At 47.4% G+C, this 27144-nt stretch overlaps 1 protein-coding gene across 1 annotated transcript in view; it reads left to right on the forward strand.

Moving 5' to 3' along the window:
- Positions 1-5752: 5752 nt before the first annotated feature.
- The window catches only part of PRKCI (protein kinase C iota), a 58900-nt gene continuing 37508 nt past the window's right edge, over positions 5753-27144 (forward strand). Inside the window, exons 1-2 of the mRNA XM_051983166.1 lie at positions 5753-5889; positions 20667-20788. Of these exons, the coding sequence (XP_051839126.1) occupies positions 5753-5889; positions 20667-20788 (259 nt within the window). The remainder of the gene's footprint in view (positions 5890-20666; positions 20789-27144) is intronic.

Here is a 27144-nt window from a genome sequence, read left to right on the forward strand (position 1 = left end):
AAATATACAACTATAAATGTGCTTATTGTCCCTTCTTATTTCCTTCCCCACCCCAAATGTAATTTCCATGCAAGGAGGGATTATTTCATTTTATGTGTATATGGTACAGAGCCTGGCACACAGTAGATACTTGCTAAGTAACTGTGGATTGACTGATTGATTGTTGGATAAAAACATGATCAAGATTATAGGAAGAACAGGTAGCAGTCATCTTTAGGAAATGTTAAGGATCGAAGTTACCCCAGAGCTTAGCTCATTTATAGCAGATGGATTACAGATGAACTCTTCCCACTCCAAACAGCTCATTCTGCTATGCTCCTCATCGAGGACAAACCTTTCTGAGGACCCTAGGAAAAGGAAACTGTGCCCCATAATGCAATTCCCTCCAAGCACCATTAAATCTCTGGCTGTAGGCACAGAATAAATATTTGCCCTTAAATTATACCCTTGACATCAATGGGTGATGACTTGAGCCAGAGGCAGCTCACCTGCCTTTGCCCCATCCCATGACTAGGGTGGAGCAGGACTCTTGGAAATTCCATACTGATGAAAAAGAGGGCATAGTTTCCGGGTGAGTGGTGATGGAGAGTGGTACCTGAAATTCCTCCTTTTCCTGAATTTAATACAGTAAAGTGATCCCATGGGTAATATAAGCCCTTCAGGGAACTGAAGGAAAGTTAAGAACAGGTTTGGGCAAAGAAGAAAGGATTAGACAAGTTTCAAGCTCTGCTGGAGAGGCAGACTGGTGGGAAGCTGCAACGACTGCTTCCCACTGTTTTTTTTTTTTTTTTTTTTTTCTTTTACCTCATTCCGTCTCCTCAAGCAAGCTGCTGACCACAGAGAGAAGGGGATGGAGGGATGATCAGAAGAACAAGGGGGAGCTTTACCAGCTTCACTGACTGAATTGCCAGCTAACTGAGAAGGAATCTCAAAACCGGCCTGCTTCATTAGTCAAAGCAGCTCCATTTGTTAAAAAGAAGCCAGTTTGAGTTATTTGGATCATTATGGTATAGATACATGGAGAATATAGACTTCCAAAGGACCTATTCCTTTTTTTCCCCCCTGTCTTTATCCAGCGCTTTGCCCTAGGGTAGACCCAATTTATAATATTTGTTGAATGGATAGGGGAGGAAAGGATATCGTTTAAAAGCAGAAGAGCTGGGTTCAAATCTTAACTTGAGGGAGCTCAGAATCAAGATTGAAGAATCAGATTTGGGAGGATCCTCCAAGGCAATCTAGTCCAACCGGAATTGACACACCTCTAAGCCTCCCTTGGTTTTGTTATCTGTAAAATGTGGGAGAAGAGCTAATTCTTTCTGCCCCAAGGTCTTTTGATAACATCACCTTTCTAGAGAGCAGTTAAAGAATATATCATTTCATTCTTCAAAGGCCTAATGATTCTTTGACCTATAGATAAAATAATTTGCAGCACTTTTCTACTGAAATCTACTCTTCCTTGTGCCCTGACCAACCTATATGTCCTATCATGATTATAAAAGATGGCACAGTAAAATGGGTCTGGAAGTAGGAAGACTGGAGTTAGTTGTAACTCCTCAACAGCTCACTTAATCTTTGTCTACCTCCATTTAAAAGAAATCTCTAAAATGGAGATAATAACAGTGCCTGTCTCCTTAAGGTAGTTGTGAGGATCAAATGAGATCCTATTTGTAAAGCCCTCAGCCCAGTGCCTGGCACATAGTGGACACTTAATAAGTGCTTATTTCTTTCCTTTCCAAACACTTGTGCCAATTGGAAACAGCTCTCATTATTATGAAGTTCTTCCTGACGTCAAGACTAAAAGCACTTCTTTGTACCTTTACCTATTGTTCTTCGGTTCTGGGATCAAGCCAAAAAACCATAATCTTTCTTCCAAATGCTTTTGCCAATTTTTTTTTTTTTTTGTATATATTTCACAATTGGGCCCTGGTTTTCCTCTCTGTCCTTCATGCATGAATTAAAAGGACTACCAAAGGCAGCCTTCCAAGAAAAAGAAATTGGAAAGGGAAAAGAAGTCCCCCTCCCTTCTCTAGTGATGATAAAAAAAGCTTTGGCTGATTGAAAGTTCACAAGATGGGAGCAGATAGGTAGCACAGAAGATTGAGCACTGGCCCTGAAGTCAGGAGAATCTGAGTTCAAATTCTGCCTCTGAAACTTATTAGCTGTGTGATCCTGGGTTAGTTGCTCAATCCAGATTGTTCTAGGCTAAAACCAGAAGCAGTTTCTGAGGCCGAGTGCAGCTCCACAAAATTTTCCTTCCATTTGTTTTATGCCTTCATTAGATAACGTTTATTGAGCATTTACTATGTGCTGGGCACAGTCCCCACTCTCAAGGAACTTACATTTTGATAAAGGAAACAAATGAGATAATATATGTAAAGCTCTTTGCCAACCTTAAAGCACTTTATATAGGTTGGCTATTATTATATTATATATTATTATGAATAATGTTGCTTATTTATATAAATATGTTACTTGCAAAGTGGTTTGGGAAAGAGGCTCTAGTAATTAGGAGATCTGGAAAGGCCTCCTGGGAGACCGCTCTTGAGTGAAGTGAACAAACATTGAGGGCCTCCCAAGTGCCAGGCACTGTGCTAAGTGCCAAAGAATACAGAGAAGGCAAAAAACAGTTCCTGATTTTGAGGAGCTCACAGTCTAATGGGAAAAACAACTATGTAGAAGGAAGCTATGAGCAGGCTAAACTGGACAGGATCGCCTCAGAGAAGGCATGGAAATTAAGGGGGATCCGGAAAGACTTCTCAATGGTGGCACTTTGGCTGAGATAAAGCCAGAAGTCAATAGGCAGAGAAGGGAAGGGAGAGACTTTTAGTCATGGAGGACTAGCAGGGAGATGGTGTAACATTGGAGGAATAGAAAGAAGGCCAGTGTCATCAGATCTCAGGGAAGTAAGGTATAAGACTAGAGAAGTAGAAAGGGACTGGCTTAGGAAGGATTTTGAACCACAAACAGAGGATTTGATGTCTGATATTTGATCATAGAGGTGGTCAGGAGCTAGTGGTGATGAATGGAAAAAAGAATGGGGAGTTGGTATGGGCAGATTTGCACTCTAAGGAAATCTGTTTGACATTATTGAGGAGGCTCGATAGACCAGAGGGAGAGACTATTGCAATAGTCCTGGGGAGAGGCGATAAGGACCTGAACTAGGATTGTGACTTGAGGAATTGATATAAAATGAGCTGGAGAAGGATGTAGCAAACCTCACACTATCCTTGCCAAGAAAACCCTCAATGTCATGAAGAGTAGGGCACAATTGAACACAACCAAAGCACCTACTATGTACCCACATGCTTTACAAATATTATCTGATTTCATCCTTACAACAACCTAGGGAGTTGGGAACTATTTTATTCCTATTTTATGGATAAGGAAACTGAGACAGACAGGTTGAGTGACTTGCTCAAGTTCAAAGATCTAGTAAGGGTCTGAGACTGGATCTGAATTTTGGTTTTCTTGATTCCAAATCCATTGATCACCAGGAAGGGAATAAGAATTTATATAGAGCATATTGTGCAAAAGGCAATGTGTTAAGCACTTTTTACAAATATTCTTATTTGTAAATCTTGTAAAACCCTTGTAAAGGATCTTATTTGTTCCTTAGAAGGACACTGGGAGGTTGGCGCTGTTGTTCTTCTTGTTTTACAATTGAGGAAACTGAGGCAGAGATTAAGTAACTTGTCTAGAGTCATTCAGCTAGTAAATATGAGGCCAACTTTGACTCCTCTTCCTGATTCCAAACTCTGCATTCTATCCTCTGGGCCATCTGAGAGCCCATAGAATCGACATGAGACATTTTAATTGACAAGTATTAGAACTGATTGAATATGGAGCACTTTGGGAGAGTGAAAAGTTGAATGGGGCTCTGAGATGATTAACCTGGGGGAAGAGAAGGATGGTGGTTCCCTTTGCGAGAATAGGGAAGTTAGAAGGTCACTTGGGGGAAGAACGAAGGTTGCTTTGGAAACACCGTGAGATGCCTATGGGACATCTAATCTAATTCCAAAAGTCCAACTGGCTGCTGAGGAGGTGGGACAGGAACTCGGGGAGGGCCGAGGGCAGGGTGCAGGAATCTGGTAGTCACCCGCATAGAGATGATGTTTGAACCTGTGGGAGCTGATGAGCAACACAAAGGGGGCGACCCGCGGAGAGGAGATGGCGCCGCCCTTGCTCACTGCCGATCTGCGTGGTCACAGACGGGTTCCTACCGAGTCTCTGGGAATGGTGCGGCTCCCAGTCAGCCAGCCTTTATGAAGTGCCTACTCTGCGCTAGGCACGGTGCCAGCCTTTATAAAGTGCCTTCTCTGCGCTAGGCGCGGTGCCAGCCTTTATGAAGTGCCTTCTCTGCGCTAGGCACGGTGCCAGCCTTTATAAAGTGCCTTCTCTGCGCTAGGCACGGTGCCAGCCTTTATAAAGTGCCTTCTCTGCGCTAGGCACGGTGCCAGCCTTTATGAAGTGCCTTCTATGCGCTAGGCACGGTGCCAGCCTTTATAAAGTGCCTTCTCTGCGCTAGGCACGGTGCCAGCCTTCATGAAGTGCCTTCTCTGCGCGAGACACGGTGCTAAATCCTGTGTTTACAAGGAAGGGAAAACCAGGCCCTGCCCTCAAGGAGCTTACCACCATCGTCACTTCTGCCTATAGGCTGAGAGATGTCGGTATTTAAGGATTTATCTAAATGCACGGCTATGCGGAGCTGGAAGAGGTCACCTGGGAAGAGCCCCTCATTTTACAAACGGGGAGACTGAGGCACGGAGAGGATGTCGAGTTGGCCAAGGTCACGCAGGTGACCGGATGCCGGGACTGCCCAGCCCCCTCCCTCCCCCTCCTCGGGTGACTAAGGGCGCTCCCCTCCTACCACAAGGAATGAACAGCAGCCCAGAATGCTGGTATGCCGCAAATTCTCTAGTCTGGGGACGAGGGAGGGGCTGCGTGGGGCCGAGCCTGCGTGGGGCTGAGTCTGCCTTGGGCAAGAGGGAGGGACGAGGTCTGGAGCTGGGTCAATTAAGCCCCGACGCCCCAAGTCCTTCATTACCCACGAAGGCAGTGAGAAGAAAGCAACTTCCCGGAGCCTGCACGTGGAACACCCGGAAAACCTTAATTCCCAGAATCCCTCGACAAGAGAACTCCAAGTCCCAGAATCCCGTTCGGAAACTCCAACCCTGGCGGGCGCTTTGATTCCTTCAGATTGCGGCGGCTCTTGGCCCCCGCCCCCACCTCCTCCAGGGATGAGCTGGACGGAACTATCTGATCCAGACGGGGTAACTTGTTACCTCTGGGCTCTACCGCCACCTCTTCCTCGCGGTTTCGGGGGAAGGATGTGTGACAGGATGTGGATGGAAGATTAACTGTCGCTCCAGTTTGGGACTGCAGCGAGGTTGCCTCTCCTGAATGGCGGGGAGGGCTGGCTCTTGCGTGGGTCCCCCCGCCGTGTGGTGGTGGTCCAGCCCGGAGGAGGCCTTTCTCGGCGGGGGCCGGAATGGTGGCTCGGGCGGCCCCGCCCCGCCCCGCCCCGCCTGGGAATGTGGACGTTTGGAGGGAGCGCGGTGGGCGGGCCGGAGGGAGGCGCCGAGGCGCCGGGGCCGCGGCGGAGGAGGCGGAGGCGAAGGAGGCCGGCGGCGGCGGGAGCGCCCGGAACGGCGGCTGCGGCATCGGCGGCGGCGGCGGCGGGGCAGCGGCGGCGGCGGCGGGGCTCAGCCAGGTTCCCCGCGGCGCGGCCGCTCCGACGCGGGGCGGCGGGGAGATGCCCACGCAGCGGGACAGCAGCAGCATGTCCCACCCGGGCCCGGGCGGCGGCGGCGGGGGCGGCGGCGGCGGCGGGGGCGGCGGCGGCAGCGGGGACCACGCGCACCAGGTCCGGGTGAAAGCCTACTACAAAGGGTGAGTGAGCGCGGGGGCCCGGGCGGGCATCCGGGGAGTGGAAGCCCTCGGAAGGCGGGGGCTGCGGTGTCCTTGACTCTTTGGAGCCTAGCGTGGGGTTTGTGGCACGGGCTAGGGCTGACCGTGCCGGGAGAGCTCCCGGGGAGGGGAAGCTCCCGGAGGGCAGGCGCTGCTTGTGCCTTTGTGTCCCTGGAGCCTAGCGCGGGGTTTGTGGCGCGGGCGAGGGCTGACCGTCCCGGGGAGGGGAAGCCTCCGGAGGGCAGGCGCTGCCTTTGCCCTTGTGTCCCCCAGTCTGACAGCGCCCTCCCCGTGGTGTGGGGAGCTCCGGAGGAGGTCTGACTGGGCAGAAGGAAGATCAGGAGGAGTGGAAGCTGCTGGAAGGCAAGGCTGGTTCCATCCCGGTGCCCTCCGAACTTGGAACTTCCAAGTTTGTCTAATATGGACCAGTTCGCAATCTAGCAATTACTACGCCTTTAGTAACCATCTCCTGGGTCCGGCACTTTGGTACAGAAAGGGGGGACAGACAATCCCTGCCCTCCGGGAGCTTACGGTCTGAGGGAGAGCGCAGAGATTGCACACGAACGAGACAGGATTAATAATTATCGGAGGGCTCCCGAAGTAGGGGGTGGGCACTGGCTTTCAGGTAGGACTTGTAGGCGCGGAGAGTCACTTTCTCTCATTCTCTTGGTAGCCCTTTGTCAAAGGCCGTGTGGTGGAGAGAGCGGAGTAGGTGCAGTTAGTCCCAGGCCCGCTCCTGCCCGAGCCAGCCGCCTCCTTGTCCGGTCCTTTGTCTCTTCGGGGAACTTGATGACTTTTGTGCGGTTGAGCGAGTCCTGGGTTGTGAACAAAGCCCAGAGAAGTGTGTGTGGTCCAGGGAAGAGGTCTGGCATTGGAGTCAGGGCCTGCCTTGGAGGCCAGCAGGGGTGTTAGGAATTGTGGGACTGCCGGCCTCAGTTTCCCCCTCTGAAACCTCAGCTCGGTGGGGCTGCGCGGCCTCCACGTTCCCTCCCGGCTTGGAGGGAGGATGCCGGTTCCCGGGGCTGGGGGGAGGCCCTCAGGAAGGCTATGAGCTCAGCAGCTTGTTGAGCGTTTGCTTTTTCTTTTTTCAGCGCTTGTGCCCGGCTTTGAGGAGCTGGGCTTGGTCTGGAATGTGGGGCAAGTGCAGCCTTCCTCTGGCCTCCATGTGGTGAATCCTTGAGGGGGTGGGCCCCCGGAGTCCCAGAGACAAAGAGAACTCAGAAGCTACGCTTAAAGCTTCCCATGCCCACGGGAGGCTGTGCGGCCTGGGAAGGTCAGCTCGGGCTCGGGTCCTCAGTGTCTGGCATTTCAGGGGGCTCCCTGAGCACTGCCTGGGGACCACCAACCCTGGCCCGGACCGGGGGGAGAGACCGCCCCACCGCCCGGGCCGGCTCCCACTCATCCTGGGTGGGGACCCGGGGCTCGCATGGGCAAGAATAGGCTTGGCTGTGGGTTGGCCTGTGGCAGGAGTTTAGGAGGAGGGCTGCGGGCCAGGCTTGTTTTTCCCTGGGCACAGGCTGCGGGGCCAAGTCCCGAGGAACAATAGGAAAACCAAGTTACGCAAGTGACCTCTGTCCGAGGCATAAATCATCACCTGTTTGGGGCTGCCGGGCTCCCCCCAGATGGAGAAGGGGCCCGGGGACCCGGGACGTTTGGGATGAGAACCCTCCAAGTGAGAACAAAAGCTGCCCGTGCCCCCGGGCCGCCCAGCCGGGCTTCTCCCGTGGTCACTCTGGTCCTGCTGCCCCGTCTCGGCCCGGGGAAAGTGCTTGGGCCAAGCTTCTGGGTTAAGACTTTCCATTTCGGGGCTTTTCCTCTCCCGGATTGGAGGCTTCCGGCTCGGTGGGACAGTTTTCCTTGGCCGTTGCTTTGTGAGGCGCGAGCCTCGGTGGTCGCTGGGACCAGCTTGGGGCTCCCCGGGAAGCCGGGGTTCCCCGAACACACACCTGGGAGCGGGAGCTGGCCGCTTATCCGGGCAGAAGTAAGTGGCTTACGTGTGCCATGCCCGCATTCCTGAATGGATCAGTGGCTTTGTGAGTGCCCAGCCCGCCGCTCCCTCCGTGGCTAAGGTCGGCCCGGCTTCGTCCTCCGCTTGTAGTAATTTAGGGTCACGCTGGTCACGGGTGCGCGGGGAGAAGGCCACGGACAGCAGGGGTTTAGCGCCTCGGCCAGAGGTGGGCTGTTCCTAATGGGCTCTTGTTCCTAGCGGGGTTCGGGGATTTTGGGGTTTTACCTCAGCTGCGGCTCCCCCGAGCAGCGTGGGGAAAACGTGTTGTGGGCACATGCATCTAAATCGAAACACTGATTTTAAAGGTTTTTATTTAACAGCCAGAGCTCCTGAATCCCAGTGTTTTTCCTTGGAGGCGTTTTCCATTTTTGAAAGAAACCGAGATAGATAGATAGATAACAACCAAGGTGCTTGGTGTGTGATTGGCATTGGGATCCCATGTTTCTCTGACCATCGAGTTCTTGAAGGGGACGGTCTCATTTGTTCAGGGATGTCTTTGTGAATTCCAAAGTGCAGCTGCTGATAGCTGGGTAATTATTAGTTGTGACTTCAGTTTTTTATAAGAAATCGATGCTTTCTTCTTCATTTAAAAATTGGTAAGCCAGGAATCCTGGCCAGGAACTCTTCCAGCCTGCTCCAGCTCTGATAGAGAGCCACCAATGAAAACTGCACTTGTGTCCTTGAGAAACTGTCTCACTTGATCATTTCTCTACTTCCTGCCCTGAAATCGAACCTAAGGAGGACTCCATTTTTATTAGCAATATTCTCAGCCGAGCTGGTTGTTGGACTACAGATTACAATGAGTCACTGACGGAGCTGGTGAATAAACAGGTTGGCTAACTAGGACACCTTTGGCCTGATTTTCATATTTTAAAAAATCCTCTTTCCCAGAAGACATGTTAGCCTGAGAATGACTAGCATCTTCCTCCTGTTCTTCATTCCGAGCCCTCAGCTTAGAGATCAATGGGTCAGTCTCTTTCCTCTCTCCAGCATCATTTTTTTTGATAACAGCTAGGATCATTTTGTAACTTCTTTCCCCCAGAACGAGAAGAATCCTCAAGTTCCTTTAAATTTGATCTTTGTGAAAATGTGCTGTCTCTAGATAAAGAAACTTAAACCACACACTTAATTTGATTAGTTTCAAGTGTTTAAGTAGGAGATTGGTTTCTCCCCCATCCCACTGGCAGCTTTTCCTTGGATTTCCTGGGATCATTACTTTGTTGTTTTACAGAAATGGAATAAAAGTTCTGTTGGCTAGTGAGAGATTAACATCACAGAAGCATTTTCTTGGTGAGCTCTGGTTTAGTGGGGCAGGGCTTATCAGTTAAATACTTAAGGAAAAAGTCAAAAAGTCGGATACCTTGTAAAATAGACAGGGGATGTGCAGAAATGTTTTCTGAAATGACATTTCTCAGAACACTATTGAGCCATGATAATTTTGAAGATTTGGCTGTATATACCAGCATGATAGAATTAGGAAATTGTGGAGTAACTGTTTGTATTTGAAATTGACCTTGAGAGGAAATAAGTAGAATTTTTCTCATAGTTTACAAGTCTTGGCAAGACTCTATTCCGCTGGTACATTTGCTTTCTGATTGCTCTAAAGATGACATTAATGAGCAAGAAGGCATGTGTCTGGGCTGTTACGGGCTCGTTTGGATCCTCTTTGGGCCTCACTTCCCGTCTTTGTGGGGGTAGTTTCTTTGGAGAGGACTCCAAGCCCCTGATGTCCAGCTTTTGTTTCTTTCCTCCTTACACTCCCTTGAGGGCTGTTCACCTCAGGAGGGCATCTCAGCCGCTTGTATTTAGGTTAACCACCTTCTGGTATCCTTGACTTTCTTGGCTGAACTCTCTCTGTCCTTGGCGATCCATTCTGATTAGCTGTGACTCGCCTCCCACCTCTTGAAATTATACTATATTACTCTTTACATATTTTGGAGGGCATGATCTAGGGCTGGAAACCCGGGGCGACCCAAGCAATGGACTTGGCAGAGAAGGTGCCACTGGTGGATGGGCCTCCCCACAAATTCCACGTGTCGGTGCCCCCTTCGCCGTTCCCCTGGGGATAGTGTCAGCTCCTCGAGGCCGGGTCTGGCTTGCTCTGTGTCTCCGAGACCCTCTGGGGTGCCTGGGGTCCTCATGTGTTTGCAGAGTTGGTGCTGTTACACAGACCGGGCTCAGTGCAGCGCCTGGCACAGAGCAGGGGCTTCTAATCAGCCGGCCGCTGCAGCTCCGATCAAAATAACCTGGGGCAGCGGCCCCAGCGGCTCTTGCCAGGCTCCCGGGGAAGCGGCCCTCACCAGGCTCTGGAGGAAGTGGCCCCAGCGGTCCTCGCCAGGCTCCCGGGGAAGCGGCCCTTGCCAGGCTCCTGGGGCAGCAGCCTTTGCTAGAACCTGTCTGTGTTTTCAGTCCGTTTCACCAATGTGCACTCTAATTCTCCCTTGTATTCCTCAGCCGCACCAGACCCTCTGTAAGGGCTCGGCCCCCATGGTTCTCATCTAAACTTTGTATCTCTTCCAGAAACTAACTCAGCAACAAAAGAGAAATGCTTAATAAGATGTTTATTGAATTGGATTTACAAACCCTTTTCCAAGCCTGTAATTACAAGAAGGGAGAGAGATTCCTCTCTAGGCAGCACAGTGACAGCCAAGGAGTAAATGGGAAAAACAAACAACGTCAGGGGCAGAGAAAAAATAATAAGCTTCGTCATTAAGTGGCCCCAAACTGACTTCCCTTCTCCCCACTGGCCCAGCTTGTCTCTCCCTTCTTGATTTTTTAACCATAAGGTCTCAGGACCCCCAAAGTCAGAGTTGGGGGCTTTGTCCAGTGGGATCTCTGCTTCTTACTGCCACTCCCTGCGGTGCAGCCTGGCTGTGGGCACCCCCTGACTGAGCAGGGAGCCCTCGAGGTCTGCCTGACGCCTCTGGAGAATAGGCTTCTAACTCTTCAGGCCTTGGCCCCTCCCTGCCTGACCAGGAGCCCCTCCAGGCTCTAGGGGAGTGGGAGACCTGGCTTCCTGTCTCTGCTGACAGAGCTGCTGCGCAGCAGAGCCGATCGATCAATGAACATGGATCCAGCACTTAGTGGTGTCTGTGCCCTTCAGGGGCTCTGCCTTCTCATCTGACAGGCCCAGAACCAGTCAGGGCCTCCCAAGATGCTCAGGCCAGATGGAAGGTGACCTCCGGGGGGCTGGCCTGCCATCGCCCTGCCTGGAGAAGTACCCGAGGGCAGGCCGCTCATTTTACAGATGAGAAAACTGAGCCCCTGCTGGCCCTTGGCAAGGCCCAGTTCTACTTCTCTTGTCCTCCCAGGGTGGTTCAATCCCCCTTTAATTCCAGGCCTTCCCTACCATTGTTGCCAGTGTATGTGGAAAACTCTCTTTTGTTTCCTTTGCTAGCCCCAAAGCTCAGCTGGCCTGTCCTGGATTGGTGATCCACGGATCTCCTCCTCACCTTGGGCTCGGGGTCTGGCACCCCATGATCTGGAAAAACCATGGGGAATTTTTTGCCCTCCCCCTTCACCAGGGAAAAAGTCTTCTAGCTTTGTGGATTTCCTTCTCTTTTTTTCTGGATATTATACAATGCTCTACATATGTTTTCTGAATTTCCGAGTTTCTAAACTTATTCTATGTTGTCTGCTGCCTGCACAAAATTTCCCCAAATTTCCTATTAATAATTTCTTATGCTGACACACTGCATGTGTGGGGGGCGATGGGGCGATGGGGAAAGTTGCAGTGTGGAAGGGATAACTGTAATAATTGCTTTGAACCAGGAATGGGAAATAGATCCCACTCCATCCTTTCTTTTACCCCTTACTCCTGATGGATATTTGGATTGGGGGAGGGAAGGCAGGAGGTCAGCTTGTGTGAACTGGAACGGATTTGGTAGGGAACAAAGAATGCCCGGTTCTTTCTCTCCTCTCTTCCAGCCTGTCGTGTACATAGGGCATCGTTAGATCTGGGAGGAGACTGTTGAGTCTCCCAAGAAAATGGAGCCTTATGGACCTTCTCTGGGGATACAGAAACTGCTTTATGGAAGCGCTTTTTGGAAGGAATGATGAGCCAATGATGGCGAGAGAGGAGCTCCATTTTCTGTGTTTCTGACTTCAATGAGACAGACTGGCTTCAAACCATTTTGTGAAGGGAATATTCCTCATTGAGAGAAGTTAGATCATTTTCATGGAGTTCCTTTTCAGAGAAGGAGCGGAAGAAGGAGGAGTACTTTTAAGGTCAAGAATGTAGAACTTAAGCATGCTGGATAAAGGTTAGATGGGACAGTCTTACATTCCTAGTATTTAAGATGGTATTGAGATGCGTCATTTTAGGGAGCCTTGTGAATGAGCACAAATGTTGAAGGCCAGTAGTAGGCAGAAGCTTGCTGCTGCTGAAGGGGGAGCTGGAAGTAGAAATCAGGGCTCCTAACTTAAATAGCATCTATGACTTTTTTTCATTAACATTTAAAATATTCCAATAAATGGGATTCATTGTTATTGCTTTCCACTGTTGATCCCAAGTTTTGAAAGAGTCCCTGGTCTCCCTGAAAGGGTCTGAACCCTAAAGAAAGTGAACCTAGATTGCCTTCTGGTTCTCATTAAACCCTTAGTACTCTAACTGGGATCTAGTGATGGTGAAGTGTGTGTAAATACCGCCTTTCCAATTACTCAGAGAAATGTTGATCTAAAACCACCTGACATGATTTAGTTCCCAAGACTTAGGGAGCTCTTGTTGGGGAGAGAACACACACTTAATGTGACGTCCCCTAGCCCTGTACAGATGGTGTCAGGGGCCTTCCTAACCTCCCTTTTCTCTGCAAATGCATTCCACCACTTAGATGGTTTTGTGATGTTTCAGTGTGAACCAAAGCATTTATATTTACATGTATCATTACCTAAGAATAATTTTAATAGCTCCCTCCTTTATACTGTGAAAAAAAGGAAATGGTTGATTCGTGTGCAATAGTGCTTTCTGTTTTCTTGTAAATGAAAAACTTTAACAAAGAAAAGATCTTTTTCTTTGCCATATGTTCTCTGCTGGGCTGTGGCTCCAGCTAATTTTAAGCCCATTGCTTTTTTATTTAAATAGGCACCTTAAAATGCCGCATTTGAGGACAAGAGTTTCTTTTTTTCTCTTTCCTTTTAAAGAATCAGTTTCTTTTCTCTTATCTTTATGTGAAGGGTGATTGGCAATAATTTTTCCTGTAAGTGGAAAGAAAAGTGAGGAGCTTCAGGACTTTTTTAAAAGGGTATTTTCCTTGCAATATTTCCCGGAAGGGGTACATATCCTCTCTTTGTTCAGTATGTTACTTTATCAATCAAACAAGAATTAAGTACCTATCATGTGTCTGATAGAACAGGCTAGGCCATGGAATGATGGAGATAAAATTAAAACAATCACGAGTCACTGAGTGCTAATATTCTCTAATCCATCTTTTAATTTGTTTATATTAATTTTTTTTAAAATTTGAGTTCCACATTCTCTCAGTTTCCTAATTCTCCCCCAATCTTTGAGAAGGCAAGCAGGTCAAAATGGTCTAAATGGATACATGACCTAAATATAGAGAGATTACAAGAAAATTTGAAGAAAATGGAACATATGACATCAGATTTATGGAGAGGTGAACAATTTATGAATAAACAAGAAATAGATAACATTATGTTAAATTAAAAATCTTTGTACAAATAAATGTAGGCATAATCAGAAGAAAAACAGAAAATTGGGGGGGCGGGGTTTATAGAGCTTCCCAGATAAAGGTCTTATGTCTTAAATATATAAAGAACTTTGTAAAAATCCACAAGAATATTAGTCATTCCTCCAATGATAAATGGTCAAAGGAAATTGAACAGGCACTTTTTGGATAAAGAAATCGAACCAATTTATAGTCATGAAAAAATGCTCAAAAATCTGATAATTGATTAGAAAAATACAAATTAAAACAATCTTGAGATATTTCTCACCAATCATATTGCCTAAAATGATTGAAAGGGAAAGCTAGGGAAAAAGAGCTGATATGTTTCAAAATATTTATAATAGCATATAAATGTGGGGGCAAAGAACTGGAAAATGCAGAGATGCCTATCAGTTGGGGAATGGCTGAACTAGTTGTATATGATCTTGATGCTGTGCCTATGCTCTAAGAACTGATAAGCCCAGTGATCTTAGAAAAACATGGATAGACTTGCATGAAATAATGAAGAGCAAAATAAGCAGAACAAGAGAATTTGTGCACAGTGACAGCAATGTTGTTTTAAGAATGACTTTGAGTAAGTGATTTTGACTATGATTAACACTTGTATTAACTGCAAAGAACCTGAGAAGGAAGAATCTATTAGCATCCAGGGAAAGAACTGATAAACAAAAGTAATATATAGAATGATTTTGCAAAAAATACACATTTGTGTCTAATGATGGGTATCTCCAGAATAAGGAGAAAGGAGGAAAGAAAAAGAAAAGAAATTTATGTGATAATTGTTATATATTTATAAAGAATAGCAAGTTATATACAACAGATTTGCAGCTTCTTGTGTAGTCATGCTATATTGTCGAAGTGCTTATTTTATTTCATAAATTAAAAATAAATAAGTAAAAAGAAAAAAGAAAAGTAAAATATCAATTATACATGTGAACTTATGAAAAACATTTTATATTATTCATGTTGCAAGAAAACAATAAAAAGCAAGAAACAAAGAAAGTGAAAATTTTTTTCTTTAGTCTGGACTCAGAGTTTTTATCAGTTCTATCTTTCAAAGTAGGTATCTTTTTTCATCATAGGTCCTTTGGAAGTGACTTGACTCATTGTTTTGTTCAGAATAACTAAGTCTTTCACAGTTCATCATCCTTAGAACATTGCGTTTACTGTGTACTATATTCTGCTGGTTCTGCTTGCTTCATTTTGCACAAATTCATATAAGTCTCAGGTTTTTTTTGAAGCTGTTTGCTCATCATTTTTTATACCACAGTAATATTCTATCATGTATCTATCATGACTTACTTATGTTTTTTTAACTTGGTTTCCATTTCTTTGCCACAACAACAAAAAAGTTATTATTAATATTTTTGTCATATGGGTCATTTCCCCTTTTCTTTGATCTCTTTGGGATATAGACCTAGGAGTGGTATTGTGTACTTACTTGCAAATTGTTCTCAAGAATAGTTGAACTTGTTCACAACTCCAATAGTAGTGCATTAGTATCTGCATTTTTCTCTGTTCTCTCCAGCATTTATCCTTTTTCCTTGTGTGATGTTATCCAATCTGATAGAATTAAGGTGATTTACAGAATTTTTTTTCAGGTGACTATTGATAGCTTTGATTTCTTCTTCTGAAAGCTACCTAGTTCATAGCCTTTGATCATTTATCATTTAGGGAATGGCTTTTGTTTTCATAAATTTGCTGCTGTATTTGGGAAATGAGGCCTTTATCGGAGAGACTTGCTGTAAACATTGTTTCCTCAAATTTCCTTCTAATTTTGGGTGCATTGGTTTTGTTTGTGCAAAAACTTTTAAATTTCATGTAATCAAAATTATCTATTTCCTATGAATCTGTCTCTTGTTTAAATAGATTTATAAATTCTTCCCTTATCTGTAAATCTGATAGGTAAATTATTCCTTGCTCCCCTAATTGTGCTATTTCCCTTTACATCTAAATCATGTATCCTTACAGCCAGGCCTGTACTTTAGGATGATGACATGATTTTGTGACAGCATTCTCTTATGATTTGCTTGTTTAAACTCAATTCAACAAACGATGTGCCCCTACTACTCGGTCTTGGAGAAGTAGACCTTTCCCTCAAGTGACTTCCTCTATATTTCACATTTTTATTGATATAAAACAAAAGTTGTCACCTTCCTTTGTCAACAGGTGTCTCCCCCTCCTCCTGAAGGAGCTCTTTTCATATCAGGGAAGCCCAGCAAGCTGATGGACACATCGGCCAAATCCGGAGGGGGCTGCCCTGTCCGCCCTCTGCCAAACGGAGGGAGAGGGTGCCAGCTGCTTGCTCCCTGGGGGCTGCCCTCTGCCTGAGGATGACCAGGTTGGGGCTCTGCTGCTGTTGGAGTAATTGTGCGTGGGTGTCCTGCTGACTTCCCTTTGCGAGGCCTTCCTGTCATCTTGTTTTGTCAGAGCGTTCCGGGACGCTCGCGTTTCCCTACGTGTTTAGCCAAGGCTAGGCCAGTGATCCATGGTGGGCCCGAGGAGGGGCCGTGAGCTGAACAGCGAGTTTGAACCAGCCGAGCACAGTGGGGAGCATAGGAGGAGGGGCTGTGTGTGTGTGGGGTGCTCCGCAGAATCGAGGTGCTCCATGAGCCGCTGAGGATGGCAGGGACTGAAGGCAGGCTGCGTGTGGAGACAGTCTCCAGCCGCTTGAGCTGAAATCAGCCAGTCCTCGAGTTGGTGAAACACCGGCTTGGTGCCAGTCACTGTTGTAGGTTCTGGGGATCACTTTGGCAAAAATGGAGCGCTTCCTGCCCTCGGGGAGCTTCGATTCCATCCCAGTCACTCACACACAGAATCAATGGGGGTGGGCGTCCTGGCACCTGGGAGGGGGGGGGGTCAGGAAAAGGTTCCCGTGGAAGGTGGTGCCTAAGGGAGAGAGGTGCAAGGGGGTGCAAACGCAAGGCAAGCCCTGGTGCCTGCTCGTTTGCCTGGGCCTTAGCATGGAGCCTGGCATTGACTGACCGACTGACCTTAGAGTGAGGGAAAGAGACTCAGGGAGGCCAAGGTGGTAAATCACTGAATCTGAGAGCTCTGGAGGATCCCAGGGCAGAAGCAGGCTCCTGGGACGCATTCGGACAGGCCTTGTCAACCCTCTCTTTAGGAGGATACCTCTGAGGGTCCTTGTAGGATGGGCTTGATGGGGCAGGCGGGGAGAGTGCTGTCAGCATCCAGGGGAGGCGACAGGGTGGAAGTGGGGCTGTCCGGGCCGTGGATGCCCAGGGTACGGAGTTAGAGATGGCCAGCTTGGTTGGATATGTGAGGGAGAGGGGGCGAAGGGCCCAAGGTAAGGCATGGACCCTGAGCACTGGGTGGACGCCTTTGACAAAAAGAAAGTTGGGGGATGGGGTCGGGGGGAAGTAGCAAGTTCTGTAGTGAGCAGATGGGGTTTGAGACACTATGGGATCCCCGGTGTGGGGCGGCCTTGGTGAGGGCCGTCCCCGCATGGCCATAGTCTTGAGGGATCCACTGAGGGCACCAGGAGAGATGTGGAAGACGGTAGAGACCCTGGAGTGCACCCAGAGGTGCTGTGATTGAGGGATGAGAAGGGGAAGGGATGGTCTGGCAGGGAGGGGAGAAGCAGGAACCTACATCTGGAAGCCCTTGGGAGGCCACAGTGTCAGGCCACAGGAGGTCACTGAGCTTCTGCCTGGGCACATTGGAGACTTTGGAAAGAGCAGGGGAGGCTGTCTGATGGGGAAGGCAGGCAGGCTGGATCTAGCCTCCAGGCAGGAGACAGGAGCTGTGGGAAGTGGGAGGTGAGACGGAAGTGCATCCCCTTGAAAAGAAGAGGGAAGGTTCTCTGTCGGGGCTGGGGCTGGGGATAAAGGAGAGAATCTAGAACTCTGAAGTTTTTAAAACAAATATTTTAAAAATTGTTTGAAATGTAACTGGGAAAAATAGAAATTTAAAAAAAAGAAGAGAAAATGAGATGTCTTGTCAAAAAGGGTGCAGATGGAAAGAGGGTAAGGCGAGCTGTTGGCTGAGAGGATCAGCTGGGAGGTGAGACTGAGGACATTGGAGAGGCTGTCAGTGTTATACATTGAAGTCTGGAAGCAGATAGGAAGACTTAAGAAATTCTTTGAACAAGAATTTGTCATTTCCTCTGGCCATCCCCCCATGGTAGAATGCCCTCCCTCTTCCTCTCTGCCCCCTGCCTTCCCGGTGTCCTTCAAGTCCTAGCGAGATGCTAACCTTCTGCGAGACAACTTTCCCCTAACTTTTAATGCCAGGGCTTTCCCTTTAAGATAGCTTCAGTTTATCTAGTGCAAGTCTTGTTTATACAGTTATGTTTGCCTCAGGTCTTCTCCTTAGAGCTGAAGGACACAACTTTAGGAAGGGAATTGTTTTCCCTTCTCATTGCATCCCCAGAGCTTAGCATCTTGCCTGCTTTGTGAAAGCAGAGGGAACGAATGCCCTTGGGGCTGGTACTCAGCTGCTTTGGGCTGTGGATCTGCTGATGAATTTGGAGTGAATCTCAAAGGAGACATGAAATCCTTGTAAAAAATCATGGCCTCCACTTCTCCCTGTGCTGCCGCTCTGCCAGAATGACCTCCATCCTCCCCAGGGGCTCGTTACTGTGCCGGATGGTGACCACTAGCCAAAGATGTTGGCAAGGAAGAGGGAGGGGGAGGAGCACTCTTAGGCCAGAGCCAGAGGCGATGATGGGTTTGGGGGGTTACGTGTTCTGAGGGGAGAGACTTGGGTGTGTTTGCAGGCAGTAGCAAAGGAGCTCTAGGGAATGAAGAGATTGAACACGAGGGAAGGAGCCTGGAGCTAGGGCGAACCAGGGCTGCCAGGGCCCCCTCCTCAGAAGCAAGACTGGAAGAGGCCTGAAGTGGGGGTGATAAAGAGGCTTTTGTTTTGGGGGGAGGGCGCTATGATGCAGCTCTGCTGAAGGTTTGGAGATGTTGTGGTAAGAGAGTTAATAGGCTGAGAATAAAAACCTTGTTACTCAGCAGTGCTCAGAAAACCAAAGGATAGAAAAAGTGATGGAACAGGAAGAGGGGAAGCTGTTCTGAGAAGAGGGGCACAGCCTGGCCTCCCATGCCTGCTGTTCTGGTCTGGCTCAGCTGCTGGTTAGGAAGCATTTCACTCCCTTCTTGTTTAAAGCTCTTTTGCATAGATTAGCCTCCCTCTCTTCCCTCCCTCTGTCCCTTCCTTCCCTCTTCCTTTCCCTTCCTTCCTCCTTTTCTCTTCCTTCCTAACTTTCTTCCTCCCTCCTTCCCCTTCCTTTCCCTTCCCTTCCCTCCTTCCTTTTCTTGCCTCCTTTCTGTCTCTCTTACACTTTTTCCATATATTTTCCTTCCAGGGAATGATTGTATTCTACTGTCATTTGTCCATTACAGATTGTGCAGCCTATTCCCCAGGCAGTAGGCCCTCGCTACATTTCCTCCTTTTTGCTCTTGCTTGCTACCACAAGAAGTGCTTCTAGAACACTTTCGGTGGACCTAGGAACTTCCTGTCCTTGACCTCCTTGGGGACGTATGCCCCTTAATGAGATCCGGTTTTTCTCACATCCTTCTTCGTGTTTTCCAGAGTGGTCGGGCCAGCCGGCCCACAGCTTTGTCGTGTCCGGCAGCCCTTTGTCGGAAGGCCCTTTCTGACCCAGTCTGGCCCCTTGCCTGGGATGGCTCCTCAGCCATCACCCCCTTCTTTCCTTCCCAGACCTGCCTTTCTCTCCTCCTTCCTCTGGGGCTCAGGGGTCCGGGGGCAGCTTTAGAGGCCTGGGCTGCCTCCCAGGGCTTTGGCTTGTCGCAGGGTGCTGCTCCTCTCCTTCCTCGGTGCCCATGTGGGTCACCCAAAGGGGGTGTAGTTGCTGAATGGACCCGAGCGCCATCTCACCTTTTCTCAGATGAGGAGACTGAGCCTTCAAGCAGTTTGCCCACAATTACATGGGTAGTAGCAAAAAGAACAGATTGGCAAAATTTGGGGATACATGAATGGAACTAGGATAAACTTCCAGAGTTGTCCACATTTGGAATATTGTGTTCCGCTTAGGGAAATGTCATTTGACGAGCTACACGGAGAAATTGGAGTGTGATTAAAGGAGGACATCTGGGATAGGAAGGGGTCTGGGACCCTTGTCACTAGGACAAATGGTTCAGAGCAATGGGAGGTTTACAAAGCACTTTCTGGGAAACTGAGAGACTCAGCGAGCTTAAGTGATGTGGGACCCCACATGTCCTGCCTTCAGGAAATAATCTAGATGAACCTATCTAAGTGTATTAATACCAGTAATTGACCCATCTCTTGATCAACGGAACTAGTTATCCCAGGGATAACAGCGCAATCCTATTTGAGAGCCCATATCGAAAATTAGGGTTTCCCACCTCGATGTCCAGTGCTCTCTAAATTACCCCAGGTGGCCTCCCTCATAGAAGGCCCTTCATGGCTCAGCCTAGGAAGGAGGATGCCAAGTCACATGGGACATTGTTAACTGACTTTATGTGTTTGAATGGGTGTAGCAATGAACAGGTTGTAAAGAGCTAGTAACCGGGAAGAAGTTACAGGAAGAAGGATTTTGCTTTGGACCCAGGAAGGATTTCCTGACAATGATAAGTTGTCCTGCATTGGGACTGCCTGCTTTATGAAATCCTGAGCTCCCTGTCAATAGACATTCAAGCACGAAGTGGAATGCTGTGTCTGATAGTGAACACTCACATAACTCTTTAAGGCTTACAAAGTTCTTTGCATATATGATATGATTTGATCTTCTGGGAGGAAGGGACTATTATTTTTCCAGTTTTACAGACAAGAAAACTGAGGCTGAGATCTATTGAGCCGTCCAACGTATCACCTCAAAAATTCCTGAATTGGGCAGAAGGTTGGACAAGAGGACCTCTGAGCAGCCTTTCAAGTCTAAGGACCTAAATTCTAAATTAACAATGATCAATTTTATTGTAATTATAGAGTGATCAAAATATCTTGGGCTTGTTAGTAATAGGAATTGTCTCTTAACTGGTTATTCGTTGACTGACCAGCACCTCAGTATTCAGTTGATTTTTTTATTGTTAAGTTTAAAACATGTGTCTTTTTTCCCTCAGGGACATCATGATAACACACTTCGAACCATCTATTTCCTTTGAAGGACTTTGCAATGAGGTTCGCGACATGTGTTCCTTCGATAACGAACAGCTCTTCACAATGAAATGGATAGATGAGGAAGGTGAGTGAAACAGTAATCATCAGCAAACATTTAGTAAGCACCTGCTGTGTGCCAGACACTGTGCCAAGTGCTGGGGATACAAAAAGAAGCAAAAGCCAGTCCCTCTTCTCAAGAATCCTGTAGTCCATTGGGGAAGACAAGCAACCAGAGAGACACACACAAGTTCTGTCCAGGCCAGATAGGAAATGACAGAGGGAAGGGACCAGAATTAATAGGGACTGGGAAAGCCTCCTGGAAAAGTGAGCTTTTAGCTGGGACCGAAAAGGAAGCCATGGAGGTCAAGGGCCAGAGCAGAGGAGAGGGGGTGTTCCAGCCACAGCTGGGAGAGGGGGCACTTTGTGGATCAACCTGGATGTCAGCGGATCAAAGAATCCACGTTGGGGAGGGAGGGGTAGGATGGCGAGGGTAGTGTTGGGAAGGGCTTTGACTGCCAGGTGTGGCATTTCCTCATTGATCTCAGAGGCGAAGGAGGACTGACATGGTCAGATGGACACTTTGGGAAAGTCACTAGAGACTGAGTGGAAGGCAGTCGAAGGGAGAGTGTTCTGCGGCCTCAGAGCCCCGACAGCTGCTGCTGTGGCCCAGGTGTGATGACGGGGACCTGCCCGAGGAGGGGACACGGTGGAGACGTGTGCCAATGATAAATGGCCTTGGCAGCAGCTTGGATGTCGGGGTCCGGGATGAGCTCTAGTTTGAGAACCATCTGTAGTAATAGAGAAGGTGGGAGGCAGGGAGGCTTTAAATGGAAAGATAATGAGCTCAGTTTTGGCTATGTTGAGTTGAAGATGTCTGGTGGACATCTGGTTTATAAAATGTCTGAAAGACGCTGGAAGTGTGAGAATGGGTCAGCAGAGAGGTTGGGGCAGGACAGTGGATCTGGGGTCATCAGCATCACCGTGGTCATTAAATCCATGGGAGCCAATGAGATGATCACCAAGTGACATAGAGTAGGGGCAGAGAAGAGGGCCCAAGACAGAGCCCTGTGGGAGAGACCTGGGGAAGGATCCAGCAAAGGAGCTGTCAGGTGAGACGGTGGGCATGTCATTTGTAAATAGTCTTTTTGCTTTTCTCAGTTGTATTTTTTCTAAATACATGTAAAGATAGTTTTCAACATTCATATATATATATATATATTTGCAAATACAAGTGTTTTTATTTTTTTAAATTAAAGCTTTTTATTTTCAAAACATAAGCATGGGTAATTTTTCAACATTGACCCTTGCAAAACTTTCTGTTCCAAATTTTCCGCTCCTTCCCTCCCACCCCCTTCTCTGTATGGCAAATATTCCAATACATGTTAAATATTTAACATTCATTTTTTTAAGATTTTGAGTTTCAGATTTTTTTCTCCTTACTTCTACCCTCTCCAAGACAGCAAGCAATTTAATATAGGCTGTATAGATATACAGTATTTTTAAACACATTTCTGTATTTGTCGTGTTGTGCAAGAAAAATCAGACCAAAAGGGGAAAAACCATGAAAAAGTAAAAGCAAACAAATAAAAAAAAGATGAAAACACTATGCTTTGATCCAGTTCAGTTTCCATAGTTCTCTCTCTCTGGATGTGTACAGCTTTTTCTATCCCAAGTCTGTTAGAGTTCTCTTGAATCACTTCATTGCTGAGAAGAGCTAAGTCCGTCTTAGTTGTTGTTGTTGTTGTGTACAATGTTATTCTGGTTCTGCTCATTTCACTCCACATCAGTTCATGTAAGTCTCTCCAGTCCTCTCTGAAATCACCCTGCTGATTGTCTCTTTCAGAACAATAATATTCCACAATATTCATAGATATAAATTATTCAGCCATTCTCCATCTGATGGGCATCCACAGTTTCCATCTCCTTGTTATTACAAAAAAGGCTGCCACAGACATTTTTGCACACGTCTGTCCTTTTCCCTTTTTTATGATGTTTTTGGGATACAGGCCTAGTAGAGACACTGCTGAATCAAAGGGTATGCACAGTTTGAAAGCACTTTGGGCATAGTTCCAGATTGCTCTCCAGAATGGTTGGAGCCATTCACAACTCCACCAACAATGTATCAGTGTCCCAGTTTTCCCGCTTCCCCTCCAACATTCATCATCATTTTTTCCTCTCATCTTGGCCAATCTGAGAGGTATGTAGTGGTATCTCAGAGTTGTCTTAATTTTCATCTCTGTGATCAATAGCGAGTTAGAGAATTTTTTTCATTTGGTGTTAATTTTGTTATCTGAAAATTGTCTGTTCAGATCCTTTGACCATTTACCAGTACAGTGGATAAAAATGGATGTTTTGGTATTGTTTGTAACTTATGCATGCACACACATAACAGAAATTTGATATCTTTAATTCTTCCTCTGTCAATATTTCCCTCTTCTTCAAGCAAGAAGTTTGACTTACATTGTAAACACAGTGTTTTGTGCTTCCTTGCTCCCCACTGGGAATGAAATTAACAGGTTTGATTTTGGGGGGCAGTCAAGTCCTCTTCTGGCAGGGAGCTCGTTGTGGTGAGGAAGTGACCTCCGGCTTCTCCAGACTTCCTGTCAGGACTAACCAAGCTGGAAAAGCTTTGGGTGCAGTCCCGTGGAAGGCCGGGCCAGCCCTGCTGAGGTTCGGGGTGTTCCTCTCCTGACTGGTCACAGGGTGAGGCGTGCATGGCCTCAGCAGTCTCAGAGACCACGTAGTGACTTAGGCAGAGGGCTTGGGGTCTGGAGATCTGTAGTGGTGAAGGGACTGCCCCCAAGATTCAGTCTCACGTCCTAGGGGGCGTGGCAGAAACCACTCTGGCAGGACTTTATAAACTCCTGTCATTCCAAAGTGGAAAGTCGGCTTAAGAAAATACTCACACATGCAAATGGAGTATAATCTCATTTTCAAGAACATTGATTCAGCAAATATTTGTGGACCAGTTATGCGCCTGAGAGAGATACAGAGATAGTGGAAATACTGTCCCTGCCCTCAGAATTTAAAGTCAAGGTCCAAAATGTGTCAGTGATGGAAGATATGGATTAGCCCAAAAGAATGATATGGGACCCACATAGGAGTCACCGGGAGAATGCAGAGAGGGAGTGGGGGGGAGAGGCACATAGACTGGGAGGGAAGGAGGAGAGATTGACCAACAGAGAGGGAGGTTTAAGTGTCCTAAGAAAGTTCATGGGGGAGGCCACTGCAGGAATGGATGGGATTCCTTCCGGAGGGGTTGGGGAGGAGGCCTGCGGGGGCAGGGGAGGCAGGAACCAAATTGCTGAGGGGCCCCGAGTTAATGAGTGACCTTGTTCACTTTGCAGCAGTTAACATGGACTCTTCATACAAACAGCTTTTCTGCACTGGCCAACTTTCTCAGTTAATAATCTTAATTTTAACAATTCTAAAGTAGAATTCCATCTTAAAGAATCCCGTTATCTTTATCTTCATAGAATGAGGTCATTTCTGTAATTCTTGAATGGTGGGAAGGCCCTTCACCACACAGGCAGCCTTTATCAAGCACCGAGCTCTAGGCGGTAGAGAGTTGGAGCCAGATCCAAGCGCGTGGCCGCCCGCCGGCTCCTCTTCTGGCTGCCGCGGGAAGCCTGTGCCCAGCTGGCCTGTCCAGGAGAAATGCCAAACTCAGGGGCACCCACTTCCCATCAGCCTCCGCTCTATTGTCCGTAGCCTGCACTGGACGTCGTCCTGGCAGGAAGCTTCCTTACTGAAGTCGATAGGCCTTCTTCCTGCCTTTCAGAGCCTCATTGGAGTGTACATGAGTCTGCCTGGCCTGGGCTCCAGCCATCCTGGAGGTCCAGCTCCTGCATCCTCCCCTCCTTCTAGCCTGGTCGTTTTTTGCACCCAGCCCCTGGGGTCTCCAGGATGCATTTTTTTAGGGAAAAATTTCACCAGGGTCACAGGAGACCCTTGTAGGATTATCTAAGGACAAATGGCCAATTTCTGGTTTTCCTAAAAATGCATCTTAAACATCGCAGTGTGTGTGGGAGGGTTGGTGTCTAGGCAGGGAATGGTCTCTTTGAGTATAACTGGGCCTCGAATATATGCAGGTTTTTGTAGTATTCATTAAATTATTTTAGACTGAAGGATCATGGAGTCTGTGTTGGCTTCTTTCTTTGATATTGTTGTGACAATAATTTAAAATAACCCGAACTTTTTGCCGATTGAATGAAACAAACACTGAAGGAGGGGAAATGTGTTGACCTTTCACACTGTAATTCATTGTCACGTCCCCCTGCCCGGTACAAGCAGAATCGTTACTCCACAAGGTTATAGATTTTTTGAATATGATTGAGCTGGTAGCTCTTATATTATCTAGAAAATAGTTAATTTTGCTGTAGAATGGTATTTTGGGTTCCCCCTTCACCCAGCCTTCCCCCGCTTGGCTTATGGCATCAGTGTGGTTTTCTTCCTGTTCTAAACTTGAAAGTGCCAGGCAGAGCCTGGGCCTCCAGGAAACACTTCATCATCACTGGGACTGGGGCCATTTTTGTTTTTTTTTCTCTGTATGGGCTTTAGGGTCTTTTATGAAGTTATTTAACAGTTTTTCCCAAGGTGAAGTGGAGGCCCAACTCCTAATTAGAGTAGAAGAGAGAGCTATAGTCGATTTCCCAGGCAGATCAGAAAAGCTATTATTAAGAAAAAACTATCTATCTAATTGTAAGATTTCATGTTAGAATAAACAAAGAGCTTAACTGTACTTAATCTCTTAAAACATATTTAAAAACATCTGCCCTTTTTTTTTATTTGAAACATGTTCCACAGATTTGTTTTGATATGCATGTGGAAAAACTGGTTTACTTAATCTAAGCAAACAATTTAGAACAAAAATAGCTGATTTTCCTTCTTAAGTAGGCATTTTTGTAAAAGACTAGTTCTTGTTCCAAAAAAAAAAAGTCTTTTAGACCATGTACCCCATAATCTTGATTTGTGGTTATATAAGCACCATGATGTCACAGAATTGGTAGGGGACCTTGGGAATGAACCGTAGTTCCACCCCTTATTTATGGATGAAATAAATCGCGAGATCTAGAAGCATGAAGGGACTGGCCCACAGTCACCCAGAAGGAACAGAACTGGATGCAGAACTTGGTCTTCTGGTTTGAAATCCAGTCTGCTTGGCTGTGTCTGAGATGAATTCTCCTGATGCAGCCTAACATAGTGAATAAACTTCAAAAATAGATGGCTAATAGGGAAACTTTTTCCTAGTTAAGACTAGAACTATAAACCATAGGTTTCGGAGATAGATGGGACATTAGAGAGATTTTTTAATATATTCTCTACAAGTATCCTGCTGTGTAACTGAGGAACAGCTAAGAATATCTGCCAGCCAGCTCCTGCGGCTTTGGGCTAGTCGGCTGGTTTAAAGAGTAGTTTTGTATTTCTCCTTCCAGTTAGTGTCCAGCTCTTTGGAGAGCTCATTGTCCATTTTGTGTTTGGTTCCCAGAGAGTGATTAAGAGAAGAAGGAAGTCCCGGACTAGTTTCTGAGCTGCTCATTAACCATCCCAGTGAAAGGTCTGCTCAGAGAGGAAGTGGAAATGAGAGAGAAGGGTTTGTGTGGCTTTATATTTGTGTGTGTGTGTATTGTGTGTGCACAAGCATGTGTGTGTTGTACACATATGTGTGTAATGTGTTGTATATGATATACAGAATATATATATGATGTAGTTATAAGATAAACACATAAAATATGAATATAAATATTATCTCATTTGGTCCTCACAGTACCGTGAGAGGTCCGTGCTGTGGTTAGTCCTCATTTTCCAGATGAGGAGACTGAGGTGCACAGCTGGTCAGTGTCTGAGGTTCATCTGCTCCTGGCCGGTGCTCCTCAAGCTCGCGCCTGCCCAGCCTCTCCCCCACTCCAGAGGTTCGGTGGCTCCCCGCTGCTTCTAAGAGAAGGTGCCCGCTCCTTTCTGGAGGCTTGGGCTGGGGCTTCGGGGCCAGTCTCTGTTCGTGTCCCTCGCACATGGCCAGGGCGTCCAGCAGACCTGGGGGCCGGCCTCTGTTCCTGCCAAGCTCCCCATCCCCAGGAAGCCTTTCCTGCCCCACCCCCTGGTCTGTTCCTTTAACTCAGGCCCAGTGAGGAGTGGGTGCCTTCCTGAGAGAGGCCCCCCCCAGGTCAGCTTTTCTGTGGCTCGCTTCCTTCTCTGCCCTGTCCCCGTAGAACGGGAGCTGGCTGTGGGGAGGAGCCCCGTAAATGCTCGTTCCTCGTTGCTCGCCCTGCTGCTGCGGAAGGGCTCGGCGGGCTTTCCGCCCCAAGCAGATTTACACCCCACCTGTTTGCAGAAATGCTAAGATGACTCTTGGTGAGCCACGTCTGTGTGTAACCCATTTCTAGAGCTTGGAGATTTGCATTCGGTCCGTTTTCTCCTTTGAGCCCCTCACCCTGAGGATCG

This window comes from Antechinus flavipes, chromosome 3 (assembly GCF_016432865.1).
Source record: "Antechinus flavipes isolate AdamAnt ecotype Samford, QLD, Australia chromosome 3, AdamAnt_v2, whole genome shotgun sequence".
NCBI lineage: Eukaryota > Metazoa > Chordata > Mammalia > Dasyuromorphia > Dasyuridae > Antechinus > Antechinus flavipes.